This window comes from Sciurus vulgaris (genome assembly GCF_902686455.1).
Source record: "Sciurus vulgaris genome assembly, chromosome: 9".
Classification (NCBI taxonomy): Eukaryota; Metazoa; Chordata; class Mammalia; order Rodentia; family Sciuridae; genus Sciurus; species Sciurus vulgaris.
In genome coordinates, this window is record NC_136469.1 from 73,977,894 (window position 1) to 73,990,527 (window position 12,634).

The 12,634-nt window shown below is 34.9% G+C and overlaps 1 protein-coding gene and 1 long non-coding RNA gene across 13 annotated transcripts in view; one reads left to right on the top strand and one right to left on the bottom strand.

The window, feature by feature from the left end:
• Positions 1 to 12,634, bottom strand: part of PTPN13 (protein tyrosine phosphatase non-receptor type 13) — a 190,800-nt gene that overhangs the window by 116,476 nt on the left and 61,690 nt on the right. For all 12 annotated transcript variants that reach the window (XM_079153164.1, XM_079153153.1, XM_079153162.1 and 9 more), the window contains one exon: positions 10,241 to 10,419. Coding sequence is in view for 11 of the 12 variants with exons in the window: in XM_079153153.1 (XP_079009279.1) it covers positions 10,241 to 10,419 (179 nt within the window). In the remaining variant the exon portion in view is untranslated. The remainder of the gene's footprint in view (positions 1 to 10,240; positions 10,420 to 12,634) is intronic.
• LOC306669400 lies at positions 2 to 8,245 on the top strand. Its single transcript, XR_013766099.1, has 3 exons — positions 2 to 779; positions 1,583 to 4,930; positions 6,427 to 8,245. It is a non-coding gene; the product is annotated as an uncharacterized lncRNA (long non-coding RNA).

Here is a 12,634-nt window from a genome sequence, read left to right on the forward strand (position 1 = left end):
GAATTTTAAAAATTATGGTAAAATAAAATTTAAAAATACAGAAAGTACTATATATTTTTTGTTCCAGAGAGATTACAACATGTAATTTGAGAAAAACGTTTCACAGGAGGAAAGAAGTATACATAAAAGTATGTGGGAGCATAAAACAGAAAATAAGACTGGAAATTATTAAAACAGATTTTTTTCTAATAATGAGTCTAAAGTTTCTTCATGCAAAGTCAAGTAAATATGAATATATATTATTATATCCTCCTTCTTTTACAAAATTTAAAAGTTACTCAGGATCAAATTATATTGTTATATCAGGTGCATGTACAAATATGTAACAATGAATTCCACTATTTGGTATAATCATAATGCACTTATAAAAAAGTTACTCAGCAGCCTGCATTTTAAATTTACCAACAGACATTTCTATATCAATGATTGGAGACTGTATTATTTTTTATTGCCACACAGAATTTCATTGTATAAAATAGCATTATTTTATTGATCTGTTATTAATGGGTAAATAAGATTTTTCCAAATGTTTGCTGTTATAAACAATGTTTCAATGGACAGTCTTGTCATATGTCAGTTTGTACATGTAGGTGTTTCTCTTGAAATGACTCTGAAATTATGAATGTAGTTTTCATATATATTGTCACATTCCCCTACATAGAAGTTTTATAATTTTGCATTTCAACCATCAACGTGTAAGAGTTTTCTCACAAGAAGATTTGGATTACTATTCTTCTCACTATGAATATGTGTGGTTGCATAAGACAAAGGACACAAATGTTCAACATCTTTAGTAATAAGAGAAATGCAAATCAAAACTACATAAGATTCCATCTCACCCGAATTAGAATGGCGATTATCAAGAACACGAGCAACAATAGGTGTTGGAGAGGATGTGGGGAAAAAGGTACACTCATACATTGCTGGTGGGACTGCAAATTAGTGCAGCCACTCTGGAAAGCAGTGTGGAGATTCCTTAGAAACTTGGAATGGACCTACCATTTGACCCAGCTATCGCACTCCTCGGCCTATACCCAAAGGACTTAAAATCAGCACACTACAGAGATACAGCCACATCAATGTTCATAGGGGCTCAATTCACAATAGCCAGACTATGGAATCAACCTAGATGCCCTTCAATTGATGAATGGATAAAGAAACTGTGGTATATATATATATACAATGGAATATTACTCAGCTATAAAGAATAATAAAATTATGGCATTTGCAGGCAAATGGATGAAATTGGAGAATATCATGTTAAGTGAGATAAGCCAATCTCAAAAATCCAAAAGAGGAATGATCTCACTGATAAGCAGATGATGACACTTAATGGGGGGTGGGAGTGGGACAAGAATGGAGGAAGGAGGGACTGTATAGAGGGAAAAGAGAAGTGGGAGGGGTGGGGTGAAGGAAAAAAATAATGGAATGAATCAAACATCATTACTCTATGTAAATTTATGAATATGCAAATGGTTTGCTGTTACTCCATGTACAAACAGAAACAATATGTATCCCATTTGTTTACAATAAAAATAAATTTAAAAAAAATAAAAAAAAAAAAAAAGACAAAAGACACAAGATCGAAAGAGTTTTTTGTTTGCCTCTAAACGATTGGACGTTTCAGGGTAGCACATATTTTTAGGCTAACAGGAATGATCCAATGGGGAAAACTGGAAATACAGGAGAGGAGACTGCTGGAGGAAAAGGAGATGGAAGCTAATGTACAAATGGAAGAATTAGCTTTACAGCGGAGCAGACAGTTGCCTGTAGTAGGAAGGCAGAGAAAATGGGGATATATGTGGGTACACTGGTAAATGGATCCTCAGGAAAGTCTCTCTCCATTGCTGGTATTTTTTTTTTTTTTTTTTTTTTTTCTGTGAAACAAGGAGCAAAAGTATCATTTGAGATGGAGGATGGTTAATCCTGGAAGTAACCATCTTTTGTTTTGCCTTCTGTTAAGAGATTCAGAATTAAATTTTTAATCTGTACTATCAAACCTGAATAATTACCACATGCTTTTGTTCCTTCAACTCTCCCCCAGTTTCATCTTATTTTCTTGCCTTTATTTCACTTTGCTCCTATTTTCTCACCTTTATTGTTTAATCCTATAAACTGTCTCAAATTCTCTTTAGAAACTGTTGCAATATATAAATAAAAATGGGTACCACTATTAAAATCTCACAGAATTTTAATCTGTACCTTATATTGCCACCCAAATTTATCACTAAATTACCAGTTAGAAAAATTGATCCACTTTTCAAATATTTTCATCACTGCCAATTTTTAAAAACTCTAAACTGTGACTTTCAAGGCTTACTGATCTGCCTCCACTTCCATGTTATATTCTAAACACTTTAGCATTACTAGATAATTCTATGATGAAAAAATATATCCTTTTCTTCCCCACCTTTCTTAAGCTCTTTTTTTTTCCACCAAAAATGTTTTCTTTATCTTTGTTAATGACAGTTTTACCCAAAGATGTTTTCCACTATACATGTCATGTGAATCCTTTAAACAGGGTAGGGTACTTTCTCTCAGATGACAGTTACATTTTCTTTGTAGTTCTAATGAAGTGGTTGTTTAATACTGTCTTGCATTATAGTTGGATCCTTTTTTGTCTTCCTTGTGGGAAAGAGCTTTGGTTTGGCACCTTTTTTTTTTTTCTTTTTTCTCTCTCACTTTCTTTTTTCTGGTATTGGGAATCGAACCCAGGGATACTCTACCTCTGAGTCACATCCCCAGCTCTTTTTTATTTTGAGACAAGTCTTGCTAAGTTGCCTAGGCTGACCTCAAACTTGCGATCCTTCTGCCCCAGCCTCCAGAGTAGCTAGGCTTATAGGTGTGCACCACTGTTCCCAACTTTTAACACATCTTAGTATCTCTTTAGGTAACTAACACAGAACTTGCATATAGTAGATATTTAATGCGTATCTGCTAAGTTTAATTAAATGTTCATGAAGTTCATGACAGTATAATGCAGTTGATCTATATCTTCTCTAGGTTTAATTTCAAAGAGCCTCCTATGTTAACACTTTTGCAAAATGACTCACATGAAAACCATTTTTTACAAATATGAAAAATACTTTTATAATATTAGCATAAAACATTAATTGCATACTCAATTACATTAATTTTGATTTATCATTTTTTCAGATATGGCCAGTGCTTTAAGATTCTTTATTATATTTACTTCTCAGTATGTCAAAAGAATAATTACATGTTAATAATTTTTATACATCATTGTATGGAATTGATAAAAATAATACTTAAAACTAGTTTGTGAAACTGTATGCTTGCAGATCACCAATGTATACAGTGTAATGTTTAACTGTATATGCCAACTTGAATGGGACATGAGGTGCCTGGATGTTTGAACAAACATTATTCTTGGTGTTTCTATAGAGGTATTTTGTATGAGACTAACATTAAATCAGTAGGTTGAGTAAAGCAGATTTCCCTTCTTTAACCTGAGCAGGTCTCTTCGAATCTTCTGAAAGCCTAAAAAGAGCTCAAAAGGCTTATTCTTGGAAGTAAGAAAGAATTCTTTATGCCTGATTGCCTTCAAATTGGGACATCAACTTTTTCCTCCTTGGGACTTGACTTAAACAGCTCTTCCTGGCTCTCAGGCCTGCCAGTCTTTGGGCTGGAACTTTACCATCAGTCCTGTGGTTTTCTGACCTTTGAACTCAGCCTGAAGCTTCACCATCAGTTCTCCTGAGTATTTAGCTTAAAAACTTGCCCTGAATATCTTGGGGCTTATCAGTCTGCATAACTGGATTATACAAAGAGTCGTCTCCCTAGAATAAATCTTTTATATACACAGATACATGACATATGTATACACGAATACACATATTCTGTTAGTTCTGTTTCCTGGGAGAATCCTTACCAATACATAGTGATATGAGATTCTATATAGAGAAATACAATATGCAAAATGGCAGTTGCTACTTTATTAGGATGACATTTGATGGGTTTTTTTTTGTTTGTTTGTTTATTTTGTTTTGTTTTTTCAGTACTGGGGACTGACCCAGGGGCACTCTATCACTGAACTATATCCCCAACGCTTTTAATTTTGAGAAGGGTCTCACTAAGTTGTCCAGGCTGACCTCAAGCTATCAGTCTTCCGCCACAGTCTCCAGAAAGCTGGGATTGCATGTGTGCACCACCACATCTGGTTGTATTCCAAATTTTTAACAATATTTTCAAATTATTTAAATTTTGCTAAAGAAATAATTCCAGGTATGTCAGATCTTAAAATAATCTATAATAACAACACCTAGTATCTAATATTCATGCAACATTTCTTATAGAATACAAATTCTACTATTTTATTATAAGCAACTTATATAGTCAAATAGGATGACACTTCCATACACATTATTAATAAACAGGATTTCTACTGTTGGTGCAACCCAAAAAAGACACAAGCATAAAGAAGAACACTGACACCAAGAGTAATTAAATTAATACAGTAATGCTTATATCACTGAGAGCTCTTGGTTCATCAGGTGCTATATAGCAGCAGTAGATGGATACAGACAATGGGAAGAATGGAGGGAAGTTGTGCACAGGAAGAATTGTTCAAAAACAAGCCAAGTATTTGGTTCACCTATTTTTTTTTTCTATTGAGAAAAATAGGAGAATACAAGGGCTCACATATCAAGAACAATTAACTTGAATTAACAATATAGCAAGCCCAGGGCCTAAAAGAAATTAAGCAGACACTTAAAAAGTGGTCTTGATCTGCTTCTCACTTGTATCACTTATTTAATTTCTCAGGGAATTTGTGATTCTGTGATCTTTGATTGGTTCTTATCTGTCTCGAAGCTCTAGTCACCTATCTGTACCTAACCAACAGCACAGAGATGGTCTTTTTTCCTTCTTAGTGTAGTAGTTGAGCAAGCCAGGACCATTTCCTATAGAGGTGGGTACTTTTTTTTTTTTTTTTTTTATTGTAAACAAATGGGATACATGTTGTTCCTCTGTTTGTCCATGGCGTAAAGGCATACCATTTGTGTAATCATAAATTTACATAGAGTAATGTTGTTTGATTCATTCTGTTATTTTTTCCCTTCCCCCCACCCCTCCCACCCCTCTTTACCCTCTATACAGTACTTCCTTCCTCCATACTTGCCCCCCTCCCTAACCCTAACTCTAACCCTAACACTAACCCTTCCCTCCCCCCCATTATGTGTCATCTTCCACTTATTAGCGATATCATTCGTCCTTTGGCTTTTTGAGATTGGCTTATCTCACTTAGCATGATATTCTCCAATTTCATCCATTTGCCTGCAAATGCCATAATTTTATCATTCTTTATGGCTGAGTAATATTCCATTGTATATATATACCACAGCTTCTTTATCCACTCATCAATTGAAGGGCATCTAGGTTGGTTCCACAGTCTGGCTATTGTGAATTGAGCAGCTATGAACATTGATGTGGCTGTATCTCTGTAGTATGCTGATTTTAAGTCCTTTGGGTATAGGCCAAGGAGTGGGATAGCTGGGTCAAATGGAGGGTCCATTCCAAGTTTTCTAAGGAATCTCCACACTGCTTTCCAGAGTGTCTGCACTAATTTGCAGCCCCACCAGCAATGTATGAGTGTACCTTTCTCCCCACATCCTCGCCAACACCTGTTGTTGCTCGTATTCTTGATAATCGCCATTCTAATTGGGGTGAGATGGAATCTTAGGGTGGTTTTGATTTGCATTTCTCTTATTACTAGAGATGTTGAACATTTTTCCATATGTTTGTTGATTGCTTGTAGATCTTCTTCTGTGAAGTGTCTATTCATTTCCTTAGCCCATTTGTCGACTGGATTATTTGAATTCTTGGAGTAAAGTTTTTTGAGTTCTTTATAGATTCTGGAGATTAGTGCTCTATCTGAAGTATGATTGGCAAAGATATTCTCCCATTCTGTAGGCTCTTTCTTCATATTGCTGATAGTTTCCTTTGCTGAGAGAAAGCTTTTTAGTTTGAATCTATCCCAGTGGTTGATTCTAGCTTTTATTTCTTGTGCTATGGGAGTCCTGTTAAGGAAGTCTGATCCTAGACCAACAAGGTGAAGATTTGGACCTACTTTTTCTTCTATAATCTGCAGGGTCTCTGGTCTGATTCCGAGGTCCTTAATCCATTTTGAGTTTAGTTTCGTGCATGGTGAGAGATATGGGTTTAGTTTCATTCTGTTGCATATGGATTTCGAATTCTCCCAGCACCATTTGTTGAAGAGGCTATCTTTTCTCCATTGCATATTTTTGGCACCTTTGTCTAGTATGAGAAAATTGTATTTATTTGGGTTTGTGTCCATGTCCTCTATTCTGTACCATTGATCTACCTTTCTATTTTGGTACCAATACCATGCCGTTTTTGTTACTATTGCTTTGTAGTAGAGTTGAAGATCTGGTATTGCAATACGAGGTGGGTACTTTTGACAGCGATGATTCATATATACCAAGGTTCAACAAGAAGACAGAAGAGCTGATTCTAGAAGATATGCATTTATAAAAGAGCTAGTCATATACATTTGACAAATGCATTTCTTATATTCTAGGACTTTGAGTCACTGAAGGAAAAAAAATAGGATTTTCTAATAGTAGCATCCAACATGTAATCATATAATTAAATTGAAGTTTCAAATGCTGGGGTTGTGGAGATACCCCTGTAATCCATTAAGATGGCCTCTATCAATAGAAACAACCACTGTTGGTGAGGAAGCACAGAAATTGGAACCCTTGTACATGATTGATGGGAATCATTATGGAAAATAGCACAGAGGTTCACACTTTTGAGTCTATATCCAGAAGAATTCAAAGAAGGACCTCAGAGTAAATCTCAGAGACACTTGTAGACTCACGTTCATTGCAGTTTATTTGCAGTAGCCAAGAACTGGAAGCAATTCAGTGTTTGAATGGATAAAGAAAATGTGGTACACACATACAATGATTAGTATGCAACCATTTAAAAAAAAAAAAGGAAATGTGTTACATGCTGCAATATGGCTAAATATTGAGAATATTATGCCAATTGAAATAAGCCAATCACAAAAAGACAAGAATACTATGAGATTCTACTCAAAAGAAGTATCAGAAATAATCAAAATCTCAGAAACAGAAACTAAAAGGGCAACTACACTAGTAGATGATGTGGTAAAAACAAACATGTGACATTAACCATTTTTAAGTGTATATTTCATTACTGGTAAATATATTTGCATTGTTGTGCAATAGAACTCTGAAACCTTTTCATTTTGCAAAACTAAAACTGTATGCCAGTAAACAACAATTTCCTCTTCTATTTTTATATGCTAAAGCTTTTCTCTCCTGTGTGCTTGTTGCTTCCTATAAATGAATGGACCATCATTTCTCCAATTCCCAAGGAAAACTCTAAGGTGTCATTTGAAATTTTTCATTCACCTCACACCATCTCTCCTAAACCTCAATCTGTGGTTAACTCCTGTGATTGTTAAAAACTTTTGTACCAGGGATTAAACCCAGGGGTACTTAACCACGGAGACACATCCCTAGCCCCTTTTTAATATTTTATTTTGAGACAGGGTCTCACTGAATTGCTCAGGGCCTCGCTAAGTTGCTGAGGCTGGCTTTGAACTTGCAATCCTCCTGCCTCAGCCTCCCAAGTAGCTGGGATTACAGGCATGCACCACTGCACCCTGCAAACTCCTGTTATTCTCTCATCTGTGCTCTTCTGTTAGTTTTCACATCTTCTATTTTAATTCAGTTCATCAAAAATGACCAGTGTCATAAACAATTTCTAGAATTCCCTGCCTCCAATCTTGCCCCTGCCCATCCTTCTTTAAACTGGGATCAGTGCACTTTTGTTTTGTTTTGTTTTGGTACTGGGGATTGCTATTTCTATGGCACCACCTTCCCCAACCCGGCCTTTTTTTTTTTTTTTTTTTCAGAATTTCACTGGAATTTTTCCGATGAGAGGTGAACTGGAAGGTCCTATTACATGAAAAAAGAAATCAACTTTAACACAGTAATAGCAACATTTCTATACCATCTTGTCCCTAACACTTGCTCCTAAACACTTAGCACTTAATAGAGTCTAACTGTTGTTCCTAACTATGGTTTACTCTTTGTGGATCTTGACATCACAGGTCAAATTGGGAAACTTAGCAAATCTGAAAAACACCTGTGCACCTGAAACTTTCCCAAGGACTTTTTTTTCTTTTATTGTGGATTTTAAACACCTTACAGAAAGAATTCACAGGTAGCTACCAGTAATTATTAAGAATTAGAGAATGAGATTCTACTGTAACTCAGCAGAAGTTTTTAAAACTAAGATAGCCAAGACTTTACTATAGTGCAGTGGTTCTTTTTCTGAGGTCACCACACGTGACATTATGAGCACCCTCTCTCAAAAATGCTCGCACACACAAAACTCAGTATGCCATTTCACTGGTTTGCAAACACCCTGAAGCTTTATTCTTATTCAGAAATCTCAAGGATTACATACTTTGCACAAACACTATGTCTATTCCTAAAATTCTAATCATCCTTTTAAAAGTATTATTAAAGAATCACACAACATACAAAAGGAATGTATGCTGGTTAAATAACAATAAAAATGAATAATTATGTCTATTATATCTATTCAGCTTAATAAAACAGTACCCACTACATCTGAATGCCTTTATGAGATGCTAACAATGACCAAGACTGTATATACTCTATAGTATACAAAGTTCTTTTCAAATACCTCATCTCATGTAATGGGAATTTTCTTAGGGCTAATGCATTAAATATCGGCTCCACCTCATAGCTATTGTCTTCTCTGATGGGTTGCCTGTACCTCCCAAATGTCTTAAGTACTTCAAGGAATACAAAAGATAAACTTTTGCTGGATTTGCCCTAGCAAATACAATTGATGGCCCAAATCAAGGGGCCTTCCTCCCCCTTAATCACCATGTATTTCCTACCGTCTCACATACATATAAGGGAAATATGATTATCAATAGAAAGATAAATGATTACAATTCCTTCAGGTGGTAATGAGGTAAAGTGTATGAAAATGTAAAACATGCATACTTTTTGATTTGGCAATTTTACTATTAGGAAATTATTAAGTTGTTCTTTACACTTATGTGGAGTGATGTATGATAAAGGATGTTGATAGCAAATTCTGAATTTTTCAGAGTTCCATATCTAAATTACTCACAGTCTGCTGTATAACCCAAAACATATTTGCCACCCAATCTTTTTCATGACTTTTAACAAAATTAGATCTTGTTCTAAGCTGATGATAACATCATAGTCAGAGTAGATATTTTCACCACAGGCTTTCTTTCTTCTTTATTGTTTCATCAAATAAATTGTCAAACTCTGTCCATTTTGCCTCCACTATATTCCCTTCATTCACAGATTTATATTCTGAAGGCATTACAGTATTTTCAATTATTTTCTCCAGGTTATTAAAACATTTCAATTAGATTTCCATGAAATCATGGATCACCCTAAGCTACCCCTTTTGTCAAGCTTAACTCACAAAACCGCAAATCTCATCATGTAACAGCCCTTAAAATATGATTCCTACTGCCTCAGAAGGAAGGCTCAAGCCCTGGCATTCAAAATCTTCCTCATGTTGACCTACGGTCGTCTCCCTTTCTTTACCCACAGCCATCTAGATAGTTAATGCTCTGGCCTAGTTGTTCTGATCAACTATTCCCAGTCATAGTGGACGATTTATTGTCACAGTACATACTAATAGCCTTGAATGGAATGTCCTTTTTACCTGTTTTCACTTATCAAAATTCTTACTCTTCATAGCCAAATGCTACCTTCTCTGTAATATCATTCTACATTAAAAATTAACTATTTTTCTTGCAAACTCTCAAAACACTCTATTCCCCTATACAACATTTATTTCAGCCTGCCATACATTATAGGTTGTTCTATACACATTAATCATAGTCCATTTTCTATTTATTTTTGTATTTTTTTCATGAGCTGTGTTTTCTACACAGAAGGCATTTAATATTTATGAACATGAATTAATAATGGCTCATGTTTTAAAAGCATTATTGTCTATAAAAATTCACAAATCATTATTTTTAATTTTTAAGTAAAATAAATACAAACCTCTTGGAATAGATGATAAATAAAATTCAGTGGACTTTTTTCAGGGGACTGAAATAGGGTAGCCCATTGCCTTAACTTGCCCTTCTCCCACCAAAAGAAAGAACAAACAGCAACAACAAATATTTAACAGTTACCTTTTCAACATCTGAGAGAGAAGTTAGAGATTGATTTTGAAGAACTTCTGGTGCAGTGAATGCTCGAAGATCCTGATTGGAAATGTTTTCATCCGTAAATGACACACTACCAGATGGCAGCAACAGTAGAGACCATGGAGAAATAATGAAGCCAAGGGCAGCAGGATCAGTAATGCTTACTGGTTTGTAATTGCATGAAATGAAAAGGAAGAAAAAAAGAAAAGATAATTGCTTAAAATTATAATGAGAGGAACTATAGATCACTTCATTGTACATTCCAGTCTATTATGACAGATATTAATGTACAGTTACAGATACCAAATTAATGAGCTACACAAAAAAAGTGCTACCATTGTTAATAACAACGGCTACCGTTGTTAATAACAATGCCTTGATTGGCTTAACCTTTCAAAATCTGGATGGCAGATTCTACAAACTAGAAACAGAATTTTTTAAAATATTTTTTTAGTTGTAGATGGACACAATATCTTTATTTTATTTATTTATTTCATGTGGTGCTGAGGATCGAACTGAGGGCCTCACATAGTCAAGCACTCTGCCACTGAGCCACAACCCCAGCCCAGAAATAGAAAATTTTTATGACGAGTCATAAGAATTATACTTGGTTTGGTATTTTATTATAGTGATAAACAGAAGTGAATAAGAATCAATAGTTCTTTAATTTTTTTTTAAATCATGGGTTTCTTAGAGAAATTGGTTAAAGCTCTCTTTCAAGGACACTGCCCATAAATATAAGACTCTGTACAAAAATATTATGGCTCATAGATCTGCATACAGCCCATTTATAGACCCCAAATTAAGATTTCTTGATTTTAGACTATGAAGTTCTGACTGATAGAAAACCATTTCTTCGAGAATTCCCTAGATTTAGAAATAGTAATGTCTCCAACTCAATGACTTTTTTTTTGAGTAAGATGTATTTGCTTGAATTTGAATTTTGTCTTATTTGTGTTTCTTCATAATTTCACAAAATTTCTCAGGTAGCTAGTTTTATACTACCAATGTGAGCAATGAAGTCTCTGAATTTTTTGTTTTTAATGTCTGCCTGTATAGATGCTTAAGAGCTGATATTTAAGACTTTTTGAAGCATTAATTTCTTTGACTATGGCAGGCCTCCTTCTAAAAGTAAAGCCAGACATTAAGTTCAACAAAACAGAATCATTAGAAGGAACTTAGTTTTGTCCTCCCAAATCAAAAGGAAGTTAATATAAGTTTTAAGATAATTACTAGGTGAACTGGGTCATAGACTCAAGAAATTGCCATAGAGAAGTAACAAAAGGCCGGTGACTACCAACTCCATTATTCAGTTTGAATGCATTATACTGATAACCCTCTACTTCAGATGATTAAAAACTGACAGAAATCCATTGGGATAGTTTATCCAAGTATCTGTGCTTTATAGGAAACAACTTGTTTTTTCCTTTTGGCAGTACTGGGTATTGAACCCAAGGGTACTCTACCACTGAATTATATCCAGTCCATTTTAATTTTGAGACAGGTCTCCCTAGAGGAGCCTAGCTTTGAACTTTTGATCCTCCTGTCCAGCCTCAAGTAGCTGGATTACAGGTGTGTGCCACTGCAACAGGCTTGAAAACAATTTATGAGAAATAAATCATCCTGTGACTTAACCTCAACCTATTGTCAGATCATCAGAATTGACTTATGTAAAAAAATGAACCAAAAAACTAATAAAATTCATTCTGCTTTTGAAGATAAAAATGTCCCTGCATTTTTTAAATAACTATGTTGAGGAATGCATGCTTGAATGCATCTTTTAACTAGTAAGCACATCTTACACTGAGCTGATGCAGAGTTACAGATTAATGGTCTTCATAGCCTTAATTAACCATGCATCAGACTGTTGAAACATGGCTCACAATTCTTATGGCAAAATACATTTCAATATGTCATTGCAGTCGGGAATTCTAGGTATATTGCTATCTTTCACAGCCACTCTGCACATTTTCTGCTAAAAGCTGCTTTTTTGGTAGTTCATGAATCATCAACATACAGCACAGCTAGAAAAGAACTCTAATGAGGTAAAGCTGCTATTCAATATCTTGAGATTTTATATAAGGTGGGTCATGATTTTGCGTTTTAAAAAACACACAGAACATGATTTTAGATTGTTAGAACATGATTGTTATAAAACAATCTAAAATCAACTCCTTTCAGATTATCCACTAAGGGGGAATGAATACTAGTAGACTAATTAGGAAGCCAAGGAACTAATATCTGGTACAAGATGATGATGGCCTGCAACTGGAGTCATAGTAATAGAGGTGGTGAGAATCCCCTGGAAACTGAACATAGTTTAGAGGTAGTGATAATAGAATTTCCCAAAAGATTGAATGAGGAGCAAGAGGAAGACAG